Source organism: Talaromyces amestolkiae, assembly GCF_001896365.1.
Source record: "Talaromyces amestolkiae strain CIB chromosome Unknown scaffold2.1, whole genome shotgun sequence".
Classification (NCBI taxonomy): domain Eukaryota; kingdom Fungi; phylum Ascomycota; class Eurotiomycetes; order Eurotiales; family Trichocomaceae; genus Talaromyces; species Talaromyces amestolkiae.
In genome coordinates this window covers 1,069,614-1,089,409 of record NW_024468038.1, presented here as the reverse complement: position 1 = coordinate 1,089,409, position 19,796 = coordinate 1,069,614, and the positions used below count along the sequence as shown (strand labels likewise).

Below are 19,796 nucleotides of genomic sequence, written 5' to 3'. Positions count from 1 at the left end.
GGTTTATTCTCCGATCTTTTCTTTAACAGTCACACAGCTATTAGGTCTTAAATACTCAATTTCTGGTGAGCGCTGCTAATGGCGCTGTCAATGTTGGCTCACTGTCTTGTCGGCGAAATTCTATACGCGTAGGATTAGGGCTAGCTGATGACGTTCTTCTTAGGGTTACGTGAGAGACTGAACGACGAATCAAAAAACATACAATTTGATTTCATTACTATAAAAATCTTCGTAAACTTATTCTATCAGCATCTTAAGAAGGAGTCAAAAACAGGTATTGATTCAGATCAAGCACCACCGGCAGAACTTTCCAAGAACAACTTCTCACGATGCATCAACGCTCCACAAACGACGCAGAGAGCTCCAGCCGTAGCAATTAGAATATAGACTTTCTGCATTGCGTTCACGATGCCTCCAATTGCTAAGGACTGCTGCTCTGTGGTCATCGTATCAAAGACGGCACTGTTGGTACCTGCAATGGCACTCCGAATCTGTTCGGGCGAGAGATGAAGGTCTTTCACAGCTGCGCTAACGTAACGAAAAGCGTAATTCTGAAAGATGACTCCCGATATGGCAAGAGAATGCACAACTCCACCGATTTGAGCAACGTTGATAAAACCGATTACGGGAGGGATATCCTCCCATACTGGGATGACTTTGGCCGGCCCAATGGAGTACGCAGCCTGCATCATGGAACCACTTCCCAAGCCTATGAGTACAGAGAATCCGTATATTGCGGATGTAGAGGTTGTTTCATCGACTGTGTACATCAAGCCTCCACCAGTAGCGATTAAAACGCCGGCAACGATGTAGAAAGGGAAGTAATATCCGACATAGGGCATCGTTGTTCCAGCGACAATAGAAAGAACCACAAAGCAGATAACGACGGGGAGAAGACGGACGGCAGATTCCAGACCAGTGTCGTTATGCACAAATTGGAAATAGATGGGTAAGTAGTAGACAATGACGAAGAAGGCTGTCGCTGCACAGTTAGTACATATGAAGCAGAGGACGAGCGTTCGGCGCTGAAGGAACTGCGCTGGAAAGATACGTCGCTTGCGATCTGTGAAGAGACAAGTGTATTGCTGGACACAAAATGCAATTAATAGTACGCCAAAGACAATCCATAGCGCAATTTCTCTGCCGGAGTTCCAAGGGTACATAGAGCCACCAAATGTGAGAGCCATAACCCACTGTGTGCCAAATCGATTAGCATTTGGGGTTAAATATTGATGGGCCAAGTGAAATCAAAAATTACGTACGGTAGTGTAAATCCCAGCATTAAGAGCCATTCCTGTCCAGTCCATTGCAAGAAATTTTGCAACAAAAGTCTTTTCCGGTATCACAGGAATAGCGGGAAGCCAGATGAAGTATATCGGGGCGAACGCAGCTAGAATGACAAGATTGATATAGAATGCCCATCGCCAAGTTGCTGAAGAATCTGCAAATGCTCCCCCAATAACCGGTCCTAAAATCGTGCCCGCACCCCATGTCAACCCAGTCATTCCCATGTAGTGTGATCGTTCGCGCAATGTGGTAAAGCGTGTAATCAGATTCAGAACCCTGAAAACTACACATTAGCCAGGATGACTCAAGAATGGATTGTCTGGGAAAGAGAGGATATCAAGCTGACCCAAGATACTGCCCTGCGCCACCTATACCTGCTATTGCTCGTCCAACAATTAGAGCATCCATGTTTGGGGCACCGCCGCATATTGCACTTCCCGTTTCAAATATAATGATGCTCATAACATAAACCCATTTGTTATCGAAACTACCATATGCAAACCCACTTAAACGGTGCATTAGCTGAAGACTTGCCATAGCCCTAAATACCAAGGTCCTTTCGATAAGAGAGTACTCACAACGGTAAAATCACGGCAACTGAGCCTAAAGGAAAACCAGTACCAATCCAACTCAACTTCTCGATCTGACCAAATTTGTCCAAAATAGAACCCTGTACGTCGGCGACAATAGTGTTATCCAGTCCGTAAAGAAAAGTCGTACTGTAGATTGCCAAGAGTAATAACCACCATCTGATCCCTTTTACTGGATGGGGATCTTCCTCCGTAACAGCAGCGGACGAGGCGGCCACTTGCGCATCCTCGCTCTTTTCGATATCAGTACTGTCTCCAGAGATAATGGCGTTCGATGTAGAAGCTTTATCATTTTCCGTCAGAGCATCAATAGCTGCTGTCGGCACAGATTCCGAGTCAAGCTTTTCGGTCATTTCGGCCGGTTTGGGGAGCATGGAGTATGCGTAGGAGAACGGTCGACCATTAAATCCTTGCAATAAACTGTACTGTTGATTCGCACTGGTCTTTGATGGAACCTTAGATCACTTGAGTCGATGAGAAATCCTAGAGAGTGTACTTGTAATATACTGTAACCAGCGCTGGAAGAGTGTTTCTTCAGTCAGCCTTAAAACACAGAGGGCTGAGGGGTGAGTTTCTATAGGCCGAGCAGTGTGCTTCAAATCACTTTTCACAAATTTCTTTTGCTCGATTGGTTTTCTAATCAAATCTGAGTCGTGGACCAATTGGGGACTCAGCTCAAGAACAGCATGGAGTTAGGGCACGGAGGCATACGCATACACGATAATCCCGGCGACTTTGTCAGGCGAATTTTTCCGGCCATTAAAATTAAACTCACCAGCAAGCCAAGAATTAAACTTAAATTGTAATTCATTATTCAGAAGGGAATTATTGCATTTTTGAACATAAAAGGTGCGACTCTACGGAGGCTGATTCGAGATGTCAGCCTTAGTGAATGTCGTTGAAAAAAAATTCTCACTTATGATTCTGTAAATTTTAGCATTCTTCCACGTTTAGCCGTGATTTATGTTTTATTCAAGGGCCGAGGAGAGGTCGAAATCAATATATCCCTACGTGTTCGTGCAACTGATGCATCATAAACCGTCAGATGCGGTACATAATTAGTGCAGCGGTCTGCTTTGAGTTTTGGCTCAGCTCGCCAGGTTCGGATCAGCCCTCGGTCCCAAAATTAAAATGATGGCTCCAATTTGCTTTTGCAAGAGTCTTTATATTATATCGGCATAGTTCGGGCTGCAGCTGAACATCAGCCCAATCTTCCGAAGATGTTCAGGTCTACGTTGAATACAGATCTTAGTCGAGATCTGTATGCTAAAATCATATTCCTCTCTCGCTAAGCGGCTCTTTTCCTATTTTTCCTTTTCTGTATATACCTGCATCACTCGCAAGCAGTACATGTCCAGCAGCGCTGTAATAGCGCTCCGCAATGCTGAAGCTGGGCTGCCATTTGCTATGAACAAGGATCTCGTCAATATTGATCTCCCAGCTTCCCAAACAGCCGCTGATCATCCTGTATACTACCTCACGAAGATCAAGGTTGCTGCTGTATACCTGTAGGGAATAATGGGCTGTGAAAGTACCCTTTTCATCCTGATCGATAACAAATACCGTTCCAGCCTGGAAAGCGTGCCAGAACGGTCCGAAATGAAAATTTTCTGCGAGCTCGACTGATTTGAAGTGAACTGTTTATTCACGATATTAGGCACAGGTTAGAGTGACATTCGGGCCTGTCCTTTTTGGAACAGAAAGGGAAATGAGGATGCGTGTTGTTTGAAAGGGAATCCTCACATTTGACCACTAACCACCTTGATGTTTGTGCTGCGTGAACCCTGCTACCTCCACCATCACATCCTACTAGGTAGCGGGCGCGGAGGGTACGTGTTTGACCCTTAGTGTCTACAGGCGTCGCCATTATCCCATCCGTCGCTTCAACGTGGCCTGTGTACGTCCACCCAAACAGACAATTTACGTCCGTCTTCTTTTGAATGACCTGCTTGAACCAAGCCTCGAAGATAATCTGGGAGCGTCGCTGGCCGGATTCAGCCGGCTGAGTACCATCATTATGCAGCTCGATATACTCTGTCTGTTCGCAGACCGGTAGGATTCTCTATATCAATCTAACCCCTCAGTATATTTTGTATGCACAGCGGTGAGCGGGATATCCACAGGAAATTAATTGTTTGGCGTGACAAACTTACCCACGAGCCGAGTACGCGTCTCGCATGGGCGAGGCCGTTAACAAAATTGAATCGAAGTCGGCATCGATACTTACAGCCTCCGCCAGGGATCTGTATTCATCTGCCAGACCCAGTACTCTAAGAAGCTCCATGCTCCTGCAGTCAATTAGGTCCATCTTCGGCCGTCTTGTTGTTTCCAAATTCCTCTCGGCGTGAGTCGTACGTATGCCGAGGCGGTTTAGCTGATATGTAGTCAATATGCCCACTGGACCTGTGTCGTACTGTTCAGCCTGATGCACACCATTGTCGGTCATTCTATCTCAGTTGTGGTACGGTACTTGGTTAGTGGAGGCGATGATATAGAAATGTGACTAGATCACTCGATTTCGCTTGATAAGAAAGAGCAGTCTAGATTCTTCGTTTTGCTTTTTAATTTAATAGCTTCAGGGTGTTCGAGCAGGGTCAAACATACTTATGTAAACACTATTCGTCTTTCAGCATGCCAAAGCCTCATCTCAGTTCAATAGCCGCTCTTCGCTGGCAAGCTTCGTTGTCTCTGATCAGCTCTAGTAAGTACGTATGGATCTCCAAATATGGTCTGGTTTATCTTTAAATTCTACAAAAACATTGGTACTGTGGAACTCCTAGTTCCCACTCGATCAGCCACAGGAAGAAGCTATCCAGGCCTTTCGCCGCCTTCGTTAGTCTTTACGGAGTTACGGAGTAGGTAGAGAGTAACCCCCAATAAAATCTAAGTGCTCATTCTTATTTGTCCTTAGGAAGTTACATATCGCCTAGGGGATCCACTCTGCGGAGTCTATTCTCCTTTCTATCAATGTGTCATTACACATTTCGAGGCCTACTCAAATTCGTGCTCGAGAAAATGGTAGACTACGCAGCGAACACATTTAAATCTATACTGCAGGCATTTGACTGCATGTTCTCCTATAGTCCACTATTGCCTAGCAATTCCGGGGACTGCCTCAAATGCGAACGAAAGCTTTTATGGTGGTTAACCAACATGACGTTGATAATGTTATAGCTCAATTCAAAAAAGAGGCGGAGCCCTGCTATCTAAACCTTAAAAGATAGGCTTGCACAGCTCTTAGCCTACTCAAAAAAATCAGCCACCAGGCCCACTACTTAAGTTGGGGGTGTAGCTTATTCGTTGACTTTGTGCAGGCACTTTGCCCCCCGAATAGTTTTTATACGTATATCATGGATGATTACTCCGTAATTCCGCTACTAGCCAATCGGAGAGACTCCAATTAGTGGTAGTATGGGATCATTCTAATTATACTCTGAGATTTCAATCATCATTCATGGCGGTGGCTACTACAAGTTACGGAATTTCCGGAGAACATCTTGGCAGGTACTATTTTGAGATTTCGAGAGCATAAGTAGTCATTTGCGTGCGTTTCGAATGGACTAACGGATTGGGGGATATTTAAGCATAACAACAAGCTGCAGTTCCAATATTCTAGATTTAACCTATGCCTAATACCGGGAGACCAAGTCAAGCATGTCATGCTTGCCGGAAACGGCGAGCGAAGGTGAGTTATGTATGTGTCTAGGAGTGTATCTCAAGGTCATAACGACGGCATAGAACACTGACAGAGAGGGACAAAAGAATACGCAGCTAATCCAGAGTAGTGTGATCTCGTTCATCCGCATTGCAGTCAGTGTATCCGGCGTGGACAGGTCTGTCCTGGTTATCGGGATCTGATACACCTACGTTTTATCGTAGAGGACATCTCGTCATACCCATCTGTGCTGAGCCGGGACAATCGTAAGAGACGTACGCCAGAACCATCGCCATCACCTACTACAGCCAACAAACGACCATGTGACAATACCCTTGAAGAGAGGGATGGAGAGGCCTACTACAACCACTATTATCACATAGAATCAGGCATCAAGTCAACATCCCCTATTGATATGACGCCTGGACGCTATCCCCTGGATCCGGTAGAGACGAACCCTCGGGTCCTCGTTATGACCAGAATCGTATCGGGCTCAGTAAGTAATCATGTTTCAAAGAACGTCCACCATTTCAACGAGGTAAACGATGTCATACTGCGCAATATTCGACAAGCAACGGCTGGATCCCTGCTTGAACGGGTTTGTGACGCGATTAGCGTTGCTTATATCACCGATGAAAGCCAACCTGCTGCATTCAACGACAACAAGGCTCGTGCCTGTCAATCAGCGATTGAAGCTGTTGAAGTAGCTCTCCGGCATCCTCGGCAAAGGACACTTGACAGCACACTAGTGGCGGTATTGATGATCGATGTGTACAAGGTGAGCCATGGCCCTCTGCATCTCATGAAGAAAGCTTGGCTCTGACTAGTCATATCAGTTGTTGCTCACGGCACACGTGAATCCTCCAGAGGCGTCCAATCAAGGATGGGGTTGGGATAGTAATATGTTATGGATGATTCGCCTACGAGGACCGGAGCAGTTCACTCGACAAGATGGCCGGAACCTCATATGGGCAATCAGTTACTGTATAGTGAGTCAAAAAAAAAAAAAAAGAGATCCGTTATGTAGCGGCATGCATAGCTAACAATTCGATTTCTGAAGTATTCCAGATGCCTAATAACCAGTCGCAAGCCTCCTGTCGAAGGCCCATTGTGGTTTGATTCCATTTCTGAAATCAGCTCCAGATCATCCGACCGACTGCTCGTTCGCTTATTCACGTATGTCTACCACTGCACACGTTTATACAGTCAAATACAAGCCTGTCTTCAGACGAATGATCTCAGTCATGTGTTATCAACGTCCGCATCGGTGCTTCATGAGATAGACTGCCTAGAAGAGAATGTCGAACCTCTTACCAACCCCGTCGACCACATCATTCCTCGTCCGCTAGCATCGCATCCGAGTCTCAACCCCAATAACATGAGTTTACGCTCTATAATTAACTGCATTTACTTGAGTAATTTCAGATTGCATATCTCATCTGCTGTATTGATGTTCCTTCAAGCGGCTTCTCGCTCTTCGGTATGTACACCACAGCAACGGAAATTGTTTTTAAGACGACAAGACCAATGCATGTGGGAGTTTTGGTCAATCTCTGAGCGAGTCCTAGAGCTTTTCAGACATCTTAAATTCACAGGCGAAGAAGGCTTCCTCTCGGTCTCGTGCTTGGGATTGGTAGATGCTATGATGGTTTCTGGTGCTTTGAAGACTATAGCTGAGTCGCAGCTTTCGCTGAGTTGGCAGCGGAAAATGGCGCAGTACAATTTGGTTTTATTCCGGAAATAGACAGGGATGATATTTTCAGCCCATACGGCTACGAGTACAGTCACTCAACGGGAAACCGGTGTCAGGAATATCGATGTTGGATGAAAGATTCGATCAATCCATATGAATGTACATACAGGTGTTTAATCGGTCTATAGAAATGGAATCGTGCCTGAAGCAAGGTTTGTGTGTTCTACAACTGCTGTTGCAACATCGATCAATACTAGCAAGGGAATAGGGCAGGCAAGTCACGTGTAAAGGCTTATATCGGTAAATCCGAAGGCTAAAACCTGAACAATTGCAAGTATTTGGTAATAATTCTCTTCACCAATCATTTGACATTCATGGGTTTATATTCGCTAACTACAGTTGACTAGCGCTTGCTCTTTTCTGAACCTTGTGATTCGACGCGGAGTACGTTACTTATGGCCTTGATTAGTAATTGAACCTCCAAGTCAACTTAACTTATCAACTTAGGTATCTAATTCGTGAGCTGATACATATCTCCATACCGCCGAATCTTTCAACCATGTCGGTATAGTGAGGAGTTGCAGTCTCAACGAATAGTGACGAATTCATATGTGACTATGCTAGAACTCTGTTCTGCCTAACCACTACTAGTTGCTTTTTCGGTATGGAACGTGCTTGATCCCGAATCGACTGAGCTGTATGTTTTTGGTACCACTAGTAAGCTGTTTAGTGCAAGAGGATAAATACGTGTGTGATCATCTGAAGTTGAAGGTCTAAGTCTGATGGGAGTTCACACACTCGTGTGTGAACCAAATCCAAAGTTGATCTCGCTTCTGTCTCGAGTACTTACTGATGTCGAGACCATTACAAAAACCGTTGCATGACACCATGCAAACGAGGAGACTTCGTTCAGCCTGCGATATCTGTCATCAAGGAAAGACACGATGTTCTGGTGGCAACCCCTGCACAGGATGTCAAAATTCAGGAGCTGAATGCACGTACAGCGTCTCCAATCGACTTGGGCGACCTAAAGGGACAACAAAGTACAGGACTCAACGTCAGCGAACAGTCAATACTTCTTCCGCTTTATCGAGTACTACTCGTTCCAGCTCTGCGACGTCAGAACCTTACAAGGATCCATCGCCTATGAAGGATAGTATGATAGTCGATCCGCCATCAGAAATAGCCCAAGATGCGTTATTTGTCCCGAGTCCCAAGTCATTTTGGGATTTGATGAGTCAGGAAACCATGATTGAACCGGGCTTCCTACTTAATAATGATCTGAATGATATACAGAATATACAAACAGAGGTAAATTTTCTCCTGCTGATCATGCTCCCATAATTGTGTTTGATTTTGCCAAAAATGTCCTAAAACTGAAACTTAGACCATTCCAACTTCACAATCCGCCATCTCAAAGGAACAGGAATCTGGCTACACCACTTGTCCGTTTGCTGACTTGCTTGGTACTGCGAATAAGGAGGGCAGCCTATCTTATCCGGAAGCACTTGACTTTGATATATCCTCATTTTTCAATGCGCCGAACGATGGTGTGGTTGTTAACACTGCTGGGCTCAAGCCAAGTCTGGCTGATCGTATGTCACAAGACATGAGCCGGAGTGCAGAACGGCAAGATAAATCCAGCGGTCCATTCCAACATCGCAATCGAACATCCACCCGCGATGAGAGGAATGGATGTGACTGCATGACGCACCACGCTGCTCTTCTCCTGCAATTGAGCAATTTGAAAAACGATAAAGACTTACTATCGCTCGACGATGTCTTGGTGTCGGTACAGCAGGCTCTTACACCTTGGAATCATTTGAACGAGTGTGCCGTGTGTGAGAGCGATGATGATCAGGGGGTCCTTATCTTTTCGGCCATGACAATTCGGACAGTTCTTGCACTTCTTCAGCGGTTTTGTGCAGAATCAATATACCTCCATAAAGTTGACGAGGGCTCTGCCATTTCTTCGTCCGCGCAGTTACTCGATGGGAATCAAATTACCATAGGGAAATATAAGGCCTCACCAGAAGAACACAGCCTGGTGACGGCTCTGCTCATTACACGGGCGCTCTCAAATGTACGCTCTGTGTTGGTATCACTGAAAGTCAAACTGGACAGAAGCACCAAGCGAATAAAAGCCGATTACTTGAAGAAGAAAACTGGGGGCGACAATCTAGTCAATGGCAACAATCAGGAAGAAGTCCCATCAACGGTATCGAATGCTGTCCCCAAAGGCGAAGAAAGTGGTTGCATACAGATCCTTTTGCGGAGCTTGGACGCCACTGTCGAAGAAATAGGAAAAACAGTACCGAAGATGAGCTTCTCGGCATTGTCTCAGACGAATCCTTTTGCATACTAGTCCTAGTAGCCGAATAACATGTTATACACTAATACAGCTAGCTACTTTTGATATTCTCGAAGCGTTCCCGAAAGAATATGATTGACGTCATCAGGTCAGCACACGATCTGATCTACAAACTACCTCCAAATGACACGCAAATACAATAAATACAATAAAGAAGATGAAGATCGCCAGATGTATGGTATGTGTTCGTAGATCTCGCCAATCAGACCAGCGATCGCTCACCCCGGAAAAACGTGGGGTTAAAAATACTGTAATTTTCATGTAATTTTCATGTATGGTGGACCGGACTTACCGCGGCATGTTGCATGTCTGTAATGACGCATTTCTCTATCGAATTCTTGTCTCTGTGGGACATCGACAACTTGTACCTGGTCCTCTTGATCTGTCCTCCAATACATCCAGGAACGGCTTGGACATCGTCGCTATTGCATTTCATCTCTCAACTGCTGTCAAATTCGCACAATCTGAGTGATTATGGCCAGCGATCTCCCCGCAGAGTCCAAAGGTCTGTAAGATGATACCCATATTTCGAAAAGCTAAGGCTAATACATTGGATGGCCAACATTTGGAGCCAGTTCATACATTATAGCTAGTCTCGAGAAGTCATTAGAAGAATTGAACATACAGAGCAAGAAGCCCGATCCTGATATTTCGCGGCTGAGCCTGTCGGCGGCTGTCGAAGGAAGCAACGACAAGAGAGGGACAAAGAAAAAGAAGGCTGATGTAGCCGACTCATGGGAAGACGAGCTTTCCGATGAAGAAGAGGATGGTTCCGCCACCGAAACAGAAAAGGAAAACGACCCAAATGCCCAATTAAAGAGCTCGCTGGCAGCTGCGAAAACCGAGGGACCATTGGCACCTCCTTCAACACCAAGTACCCACCACGCCGGAGATGATTACGGTTTGCCTCAGTGGGGTAGAGTTCCTTCCACAAATACTACTACTCCCGGTAGAGATCGAGATGGGGCTCGCGCTAGGCCGGAGAAACAAACTGCGGTAGCTAGCAGGCTGATTGCTGGTGCGTTGGGCATACGCGCTCCGAAACGAACGGAGGAGCAACGTGCTTATGACAGAGCTGTGAAGGAAAAGGAGATCAAACGGCGAAATAAAGAAAAGGAGGAAGCGGCCAAAGCAAAACAAGAAGAGGAACGTGCAAAGGCGGCTGTATGGGATGCTTGACGCTTGGAGTCTTGCATCTTCTACTTATTACTTGTATTATAAAAAATCATTTCTGTCTATGGAGTTTGAGAAGCGAATGATACAAGCTTTGCAGAAACAAGGCAGTACTGTGGTATCAATTAGACTATCTTTGACACTAAGATGGAGTCACAAGGCTGCATATGCTAAATTGATGAAAGCACCGCAGGGAAATGCGCTTGTGTTGAGTCCGAACTCCGTGACACAAAGTCATGAATATGTATGAAGTAAGTCAATTCTGTCCCCGTAGCCACGTTGTTATCGACAAATCCGATTTCCGCCAAAAATCATCGCTTAGCTGGTAAAATCCCATGTTTTGAGGCAATTAACTCCCGGTCGTAACAAACGTGTAGAAAAAGTCGTCCAGAGTGAGGTCTGCGGTTTCGGACGCGGGGTCAGGTTTAACCTCCAATCTGCTCTTGGTGGACCTCGAGAGTATCGCCATCCTGCATATCCAGCTGTATACCAAAGTTCACGTTAGCAAATGTATAATATCAAAGAAACATTCTGGCTCGACGTCCACATCATTTTCGAAAAAGAAAAGAGAAGAATAAGCTACACGTACCGTGTCTGGTGAGTCTTCAGGACGAACTCGTGTTCCATCGAACAAAAAACGCACGGTCGAAGCCTGTTTTCCTTGACGATCACAGAAGGCATCCATGAGCTTTTTCAGCTGAGTTGTTCGCTTGATCTTGAAGAAGACTTCATTGTGGTTGTCGGTGACTTTGATGTTAAGGTGCTCGACAGGTGCTGGGCCAGCGTCTCCAGATTCGTCAGCCATTTGTGAGACGTGATGGATGAATATTAACTTCGGTGACGAGAGATAATAGTATGAGAGTTGAGATGTCTGCGAGTCAGCATAGGTTAGTTATGCGAGGTATTCCTGGAATGACAATAAATTCAGGTCCAAAGCAGCTGGACTTGGCAGCATATGAGAAGAGCAGATACATACTCAGAAACGCAAAGCGCGTGGAGGGACCTGAGCAAAGATGAGATATGCTTTTGAATCCCGCAAACGTTGAAGATTAAGAGGGAGTTGAGTAGAAAATAAGGTGAAAATTGGTTGGCGCAGTCAAGAAGAGAATGAGAGGCAATCGCAATGCGAAGGTAATGGCCGCCACCGCCCAATCAGTGAGAACCCCACTGTCCCGGAAAATCTATCTTGCGGCGCATCAGGGTAGCCTCAGGCCTAAGCTGCCTGGTTCACCAGACGTCATTGGAGTCGGTGTAATTAAGCAAGACATTTATTCCCTTGTATCTTTTTCAGTTGAAAGTTGAATTTCAGATCGACTGATTTTGATTGTGACTGCCTGACTGATTTATTGCATCAATTGTTTTTCAACATGGTATGAACCATGTCGTGATCAGTCTGCCATCAACGACAAAGACTGACAAACGGACGCAATCGTAGGGTAATCTGAAGGATGATCTTGCGCATGACCCCCCATGTCATCCTCGAGCAGTAAGTATTACTTGTAGTTTGCAAATTATCGAACCATCCTTAGAAAATGATCGCTAATGACACTGGTACTCTAGTGTGCCATCCAGGGTGAGTCCTCCTCATTGAACGATTGCCAACCGTATATTGACCGCGCTGTCAAGCATGTTTGACTAAAAATTCCTACAACGAAGAAAAGTGTCAAGCTCAGATAGACGCTCTGTACGAATGCTGCAACGCCTTCTACAAGGAACGCGGCGAGGATGCAAAAACACCCAGTTGTCCAAAAGCCACCCTACTCAGGGTTAAAATGAGGCAGAGGGCGCAACAGAGCTGAATATGATGACCCATTTAATTGAGATCTAGCGAGAGAGAAAGATCCTTGTACATGGAGCCTGACATAGGCATTCTTTTGTTGATTAGAGATAGACCGACAATTCCAGCATACTGATTGCGGTATTTACCAATTCCTTTGCAGTCTAAACTCTCATGTCGAAAATCGAAAAGAGCCGGACTAGTTGTAGAAATTGACAACTTGAATATAAGGCGAACTGGAGCGCGGCTTGTCAAACATTGAAACGTAAGATCCGAGACTCTAATAGTTGCCTAAAGACATTTGTTGAAGAAGGAAAAGAAGAGGAAGAAGGATGGGAAGGAAAAAATGTTTTTAAACAGTGAGCGGAGACTTACTGCACTAATCCGCTTTAGGTATGGCCTCGACGCGCCAAAAGTTCCCAGTTTAGTCGCCGCCCAAAAGAGCTTCCTTCCTTCAGTTCCTGCATTGCAGACACTTTAACTTCATTTTACTTTACTTGCGTGCTATCTCAAGCTTACTGTTCCATTCGAGCAGTAACTCGAAAGCATGGCGCCGGTCTTCAACTCACCCGCCCCCACGCGCACTGCGCCAAGCTTTGTTTTTGGGAGGGTAAGTGACGACTAAGCTTGGGTGTTTATGCATCTTGTTGACAAAGTACCCTATTCGCAGACAAACCAAACCCAATCTTTCAACAACGCACCCGAAATTATTGAGATTGACGATGACGATGACGATGATCGAGTTGGCGACACCGAAAATAGCGTCGATGAAATGGACCAAGATGAGAGTGACGACGCTAATGAAAGCGATGAAGATGAAGTAATCGAAGACGAGGACGAAGAAGAAGACGAAGAAGAGGAGAGCAATGTCGATGATGACCGTGAAGAGGAGGAGGAAGAAGAAGAGGAGGAGGAGGAACTCACAGTGGAATCACTCGGAAAAGTCAATGGTATTGATTCTACGGATGTTTTCACCACCAGGAGGACTTTACAGAGTAGTCCAGGTAGGATTTTACAACCCGAGGTTGTTATGTGTTCAACATGGCTGATTACACAAACTAGCCATTCGTCTTCCTCAGACTTCGATGTTCACTTCTTCGGGTATTCAAGAGGCCCTACATCCCTTACGACACACTGCCGATCGCGTTACTCGGCAAATGCAAGCTTTTGCAGAGAAGCTTGATCGCTTCAAACAGCAGGGTCGTACACAAGAATCTACCTACCAAGCCGCGTACACTTTAATTAAAAGCTACCAACAGCATGCCTCGGACGCAATCAAAGATGCATCCCGCCAGAACACTCTTCAAAAGGCCAGGATGGGCTGGAATACAAATCGCGTGGCAGAGCAACCGGATGCGAAAACACAGGAAGACTTGCGACGCTTGCAGCTCGAAGTCGACACTTGGGATCTTTTCCTCAATCTGATTGCTACAGGTGATTCCGAATCGATCCGAAACTTCAAGTACGCACAAGAAACAGTCTTCCAAAACTTGCATCGTTATTCCACCGATAAGGAAATCTGGGACCAGTTTTTGAGCGCTGATAACTATGCTTCGGAGTGTGCGATGGTACTGAAGTGGCTTGAGGTCAAGGCACAATCGTCATCCCAACATCTGGATACAATGATTGCGAATCTGGAAGCTCAAGCTGACAGGGGCAGCGGGTTGTGGGCTCACGGTTGGCTGTACACTAAGGAATCCATCAAAGGTCAAAAGCGACTGCGAGCATTGCCGCAACCGCTAGAGCCAGGCGACCCTGGTCTCTTGGCTTCATTACTCGATTCCGACAATAAAGAACCATTAATCACCCAACTCGATCCAGATGCTGTCATCCGTCAAAAGCATGGACTACAGAAACAGGACCAGTTCTACGAACAAGCTACCTGGTTAACTTGCTGGAAAATGATCAGACAAGGAGAAACCTGGACAAAAATCCAAGAGTGGTCTCAAGAACGTCTCGAAAGTTGGCGTGCAGTGAGCCTCTGTGGCTCAAGGGTTGAAACTCAAGCATCAGGCGCCAAAAAGCAGGCAGAAGACAGCATGACACGTATGATGAATTGCAGGTCGCAGGACACATGGCGAGCTGCTTGCTCCGCTCTCGCTCGTAATCCAAACACGGGCGAATATGAAAAGGCAGTGTATGCATTGCTTAGCGGTGAGACAGAGCCGGCATACCGTGTGTGCCAAAGTTGGGATGACCACCTCTATGTATTCTACAACAATATCCTCCTCTCACGTTATAGGGAATTCTGTTCTCAGTTCTCTAGAAAGCTCAGCCACTCCCCTTTGGCAAGTGTGCCTTTTGTCCCTGGGCCAATGGATTACGGCGCTGTCCAAAGATTCCTGGAGAGCTTGAGGGCTCATGAAACCATTGGCATGGAAGCTCGCAATCCCTACGTGACGATTCAATCAGCTATTCTAGGCCGGAACTTCGATTCGTTCTTTTTATCAATGGCAAGAGCAGTATCGGAGAGCAACAAGGATTCGCGGTACTCGTCCTTGATACCGGATCTTGGAGCCACAGGTGTCGATAGCTCAGCACTTATCGCGGTTCGAGATAAAGACGCCTTGCGCATCATTGCCCATTCGTTTATCATCACTCAGCGCTTGTCATACACTCGTTCAGACTCGCATTTTTCAGAAACAACTGCGCTCATTGTGATCGCTTATGCTGAGAACCTTCGTCAAGCTGGGCTTACGGACTGGACTCCACTCTATGTCTCTTTTATGCCGACTCGATTGGTTCCAGATGTCATTGTGCAAGTGCTGGTTGACGTCGTCGAACCTCGCGACAAGAGCAGAATGATCAAACTCCTAGAGAAGCACAGCATTGACATAGTCGCAGTGCAGGAGGCTCTTACTGAATATGTGCTATACACATCACCAAAGGCCGAAACCCGTACTATTACTATGGATCATAAGGTCAAGCGTGATCAGGCGAAAGGAGTCGTGGTCTTGCTACCAGTTAGTAGAAGGTTTACAGGGAATGAAATCAGTGCGAAGACGGAGGAATTGATTCGATGCGTTGAATGGCTTGCAGATCTCCAAGCGGGTTGGGACATAGTGTGCACTTCGCTGGAATTTCTCTACAAAAGGTTTTTTGGTAAGTATACGCAGGATCACCGATCAAACTACAATATCTAATTGTGTTGCAGGTAACGGTATGCTATTGGAAGTCAGGGAGCTTAGTTTGAGGTTGCCCCTCTCTGAACTATCGCAAAAGCTCCTTGGATATGACATTCGCGCGGGTCAATACCTCGAAGAGCTTTCCGTGATAGATGAGAACTCGGTTCTTCGGAGTCCGACAAAAAGCCCTTCGAAGAGTACAAGATTTCGCCGGCCTCAGACTGAGGCTGAACGACAGGGACAGTACGACGCAGCTCTTGTTCTGCTTGACTTGGAGTTCGTCATTTGGGCATACAATGCTTTGGACAATTTCGCCGAGATTTGGGAGCATTTCGAATTGTAAGTTTTCGTTACCCTACCCTTGCAATTGATTGCTAACAATACTTTCTTCTGAATGTTTAGGCTCAAGAACTCGGCAGACGCAGATGATGTGCAGATCACAGAGCTCTCGCAAGCTCTACAAGAAGCCATTGAACAGGCAACAGAGCATGTAGAGGCCCTTTTCGACAAAGAATGGGGAACGCTCATTCAGAGGTCAAAGCGTAAGTCGCATGATCAGCTGCCCATTTTCTCCCTTTTCTGGGTCCTGAGAACTAATAGTTTACAAAAACAGCTGAGGAAGAAAAGAAACTGGCACACATCCGAGTTACCTATTTCCCCGACATCATTCTGAATTATCTCAGTGCCGTGTATTACGCTAGCCTGAAGCTCAATCGCGGTCTGCTCACCAGAAACATGGAAATTGCGATTTTGCTTGCAGAGGACAATCAGATTCTTGATTGCTTCCGTCAGTCAGGCCGCCTAAGAGAACTGGCAGACGCCATGGCTTTGGCGTCAGTAGCAATGGTGAACGCTCCCGCTGATGCTAAGACGAGGAAGAAGGCGGATGGGCCAACTCGACTCGATATCTGGAATATCGAGGTGGCGCAGGACAATAATGATGGCAGGGTTTCTACTAGGTCTTAATGTGGTGACAGTTTGGTCACTTGTATTTGCTTCTAGATTTCTTCGTTCGCAAAAGTACAGAGCATAGGAGGAATCATTGTATTGAGTATAAGGCGAAAAACTATTCATCATTAAGCATCATTCAATGATTTTTATAGGTTTTATTGTATCCGGTTGGCTGGTTGCACACTGGGAAAGTCAACCTTGGAACTCAAGGCGGATGTCTGGTTCTACGCCCTGGCTCTGGCATGCGTTTTTATCGGATCGGATATACCACAACCACCGACCATGATTACCAACTGATTATTTGATTGGGTAAACCCCAGATTCGAGACGTTCTACGCCTTGCAATTGACTGGTGTGTCTTTGAAATCGGTTCATAGAGGGGCAAACGTTGTATTTTGGGTGGACGTACCCTTGGTCTGTCGGAGTATAAATTGACGTGCTGTTTCGAGACTTTCTGTAACCAGCTATCTGTAGGCTGTCATTCTCCTAGACCTATTCGTTGCAAATCGTTGCCTTGCCTAGAATCAGAGCAACCTATCCTGGCAATTCGTGCAAGCAATATAGGTGCAATGTCATCAAACCCCATCACCGAATACGGCTTCACAGCCGTCCCAGCCTCCCCAACACAACTCCTCAATGATCCTACTACCAAGCCCTCATCGCCACCACCAGCGTTTACGGTGTCATCTTTCCCCATCCCAGACACAGCCCTAGCCAAGCGCATCCAGGCCTACGCAAAGACCCATTTGCCTGAACCCACTTACAACCATAGCTTGCGAGTCTACTACTTTGGGCAGGCGATCAAGCGATACCGATTTGGCCATATTGGAGGGTCATCAGTATGGGATTTCTCCGACGAGACGTACTTTTTGAGTTGTCTGTTACATGACATTGGAACTACAGAGGAGAATCTGAACAAGACGCGGCTCAGTTTTGAGTTTTACGGCGGCTTTCTTGCGCTGGATGTGCTTCAGAATGACGAAAATGACGCTGCCGTTGCGCCCAGAGAACAGGCCGAAAGTGTAGCGGAGGCGATTATTCGGCATCAAGATTTGTGCGAGATTGGCACGATTACTGCCGTGGGACAGTTGATTCAACTAGCCACGATTTTCGGTGCGAATCCCATCATTCTTCATTCATCGACAAGAGAAGGCGAGAATGGCTAACGTGGCGAGCAGATAATACCGGAGCTTATGCGGATCTGGTGCACCAAGATACTATTGAGGCTGTGTCGACGGCGTTTCCACGGTTGAAATGGAGTAGTTGTTTCGTGGAGACGATTCACAAGGAGAATGGATTGAAGCCTTGGGCTCATACGACGGCGCTCGGCGAGGAGGAGTTTCCTGCGAAGGTTATGGGGAATAAGTTGATGGCGCCGTATGAGTAGTTGATAGTGGTACGTACCTACTAGGTTCGCACGAAACACCAAGGTAGTGCTGAGCTGGTCTGGATCTGGAAGGTGGTACGTACTATGTAGCGGCATTGGCAAGGGGGCTGTGAAGATTGAGAGAGGTCTTCTTTAATATGGATCAAATGACTTTATTGGCTGCGAGATGGTATCATGGATACAGATATTGGATTGACTCGGCGATCAAAGACGAGACTATGATATTGATCTATCTGATAAGCGGACGAGTATCGTGAACAAATCACATGGTAAAACAAATGGCGCAGTCGCTTGACAAGTCAGCCGATAGTGGACACTACGTATATCGGTAGGTACTTTGTAGATAGTGATTGATAACGATGCGGTCAGACCCTGTGCCTGAGCATGGCGCCCAAAGTTATCAGATCAACCAGAGGATGGAGATTGAAGCAGAGACGAAGAAGAAGTAATTACGTCGTTGGCTTTGGTGGCTAAAATTCAATCATGACGGAGCAGCCAATCAAATCGCAGCAGATCATCGACGGAGGAACTAGACCTGATCTGGCTTAAAGGGAACGATTCCCAGGCCGTGATTGGTGGAATGCGGTATAGCCTAGGCCTAGGCCAAGGGCCAACTTCTAAGGCACCCCTGCGTGCTCCTCGAAAGTTGGGTAGGAAGCACATCATGAATCATGCACTCGAGAGAGCAACAACGGAGAGCGTCATAGACCGAAATCACAGCCAAATTGCGTTTCATGCATCTCCGCGCGCCAAGTCACTGCCATGGGGTACAGGCCGGCGCCAAACGACCGTGCACGCTTCCTCCAAGTCTATCCGCATCGATGTTTGGAAGTTTCACCGAAGAATAGGGAGAGTTGATATACCATGTACGTAGTCGTTGAGTACTCTGCAGTGAGTTTCATTGAGTAAGGAGGACACTAGCCCTCTCTAGTTAAAGTGTCTGCTGGAGTATACTATGTAGTACGGACTAAACACGGTTGTCTCCACTGTGGAAACACTAGCGCCGTTTCTGAGGCAGTGCTAATGCCAAGACCTTTGACGAACGGAATGCATGTTGTACTCCGTAATATTGATACTCCTCAGGCTCATGTTTTTTCGCGCGTGTGATGAGTGGCGAGATTTGGGAACATCCTATGTCCTAGTACAAAGTTTTCAGAGCGTAGACACTCTAAGCGGCTTGGTCGCCATCGAGAGACCTCCTCTGGCCGATCCACGACCTCGGTTGCCTCTCGCTTACGCTCTCAATCACAGATTCAGAGCATTCCTGTCTGGAAAGTTTCAAGCTCTGGGACAGGCCTGCAATTCCCGCATATTGACCGCCAAGCTGCCGCCTGCCGTGATTGGCCGCATCTCCCTGACAGGCGCCTTCCTTCCCTGTTCATACTCCATCGTGCCTTCCGTCCCTCAAGAGCTTCTGTCTCTTTACCACACGACCAATCCCTCTAGCACATCCCAGACACAACTGTCTCGTATTGCAGTCAAGACTTCCAAGAGGTCCACCGGCCTTTCTTTGCCTCTTTATACCTTCTCCCCTCCTTTTATCATCAGACGGACGTCGCCGGGTGTGCTGCGCCTCCTAGATTCGCCTTAGTGACTCGCAGACGTAACCATTCATTCTCCGGTGACTCGCAAACATACGGCTCATTCTCCAAGCTTATGAAGCAGCCTGTCCTCCATTTCAGGCCTGTGGCACGGCTGACTCTGTCTTTGACGCTTACTATCTAGCATCCATATCCGAGCCTTGCATCGTTACAATCGACTACCCCAGCATATCACTCACAATTGCC

The 19,796-nt window shown here is 46.5% G+C and overlaps 6 protein-coding genes across 6 annotated transcripts; 4 read left to right on the top strand and 2 right to left on the bottom strand.

Annotated features, from left to right (window-relative positions):
* Positions 1-287: 287 nt before the first annotated feature.
* BHQ10_001642 (uncharacterized protein) lies at positions 288-2,251 on the bottom strand (the record flags this gene model as incomplete). The annotated part of the gene is made up of 4 exons (XM_040873701.1): positions 288-1,193; positions 1,263-1,570; positions 1,662-1,792; positions 1,866-2,251. The coding sequence occupies 4 exons, from the start codon at positions 2,249-2,251 to the stop codon at positions 288-290; spliced, it is 1,731 nt and encodes a 576-aa protein (XP_040730147.1).
* Positions 2,252-5,531: 3,280 nt separating this feature from the next.
* On the top strand, positions 5,532-9,590 carry BHQ10_001641 (uncharacterized protein; the record flags this gene model as incomplete). The annotated part of the gene is made up of 4 exons (XM_040873700.1): positions 5,532-5,562; positions 5,757-6,310; positions 6,369-6,521; positions 8,613-9,590. 4 exons carry the CDS (start codon positions 5,532-5,534, stop codon positions 9,588-9,590), a joined length of 1,716 nt encoding a protein of 571 aa, XP_040730146.1.
* A 480-nt stretch (positions 9,591-10,070) lies between these two features.
* On the top strand, positions 10,071-10,775 carry BHQ10_001640 (uncharacterized protein; the record flags this gene model as incomplete). Its single annotated transcript, XM_040873699.1, has 2 exons — positions 10,071-10,101; positions 10,186-10,775. The coding sequence occupies 2 exons, from the start codon at positions 10,071-10,073 to the stop codon at positions 10,773-10,775; spliced, it is 621 nt and encodes a 206-aa protein (XP_040730145.1).
* Positions 10,776-11,194: 419 nt separating this feature from the next.
* BHQ10_001639 (uncharacterized protein) lies at positions 11,195-11,574 on the bottom strand (the record flags this gene model as incomplete). Its single annotated transcript, XM_040873697.1, has 2 exons — positions 11,195-11,251; positions 11,359-11,574. The coding sequence occupies 2 exons, from the start codon at positions 11,572-11,574 to the stop codon at positions 11,195-11,197; spliced, it is 273 nt and encodes a 90-aa protein (XP_040730144.1).
* A 1,519-nt stretch (positions 11,575-13,093) lies between these two features.
* Positions 13,094-16,637, top strand: BHQ10_001638 (uncharacterized protein; the record flags this gene model as incomplete). The annotated part of the gene is made up of 6 exons (XM_040873696.1): positions 13,094-13,156; positions 13,217-13,550; positions 13,609-15,648; positions 15,701-16,010; positions 16,074-16,213; positions 16,285-16,637. 6 exons carry the CDS (start codon positions 13,094-13,096, stop codon positions 16,635-16,637), a joined length of 3,240 nt encoding a protein of 1,079 aa, XP_040730143.1.
* Positions 16,638-17,191: 554 nt separating this feature from the next.
* On the top strand, positions 17,192-18,009 carry BHQ10_001637 (uncharacterized protein; the record flags this gene model as incomplete). The annotated part of the gene is made up of 2 exons (XM_040873695.1): positions 17,192-17,735; positions 17,801-18,009. 2 exons carry the CDS (start codon positions 17,192-17,194, stop codon positions 18,007-18,009), a joined length of 753 nt encoding a protein of 250 aa, XP_040730142.1.
* Between the last annotated feature and the right edge of the window lie 1,787 nt (positions 18,010-19,796).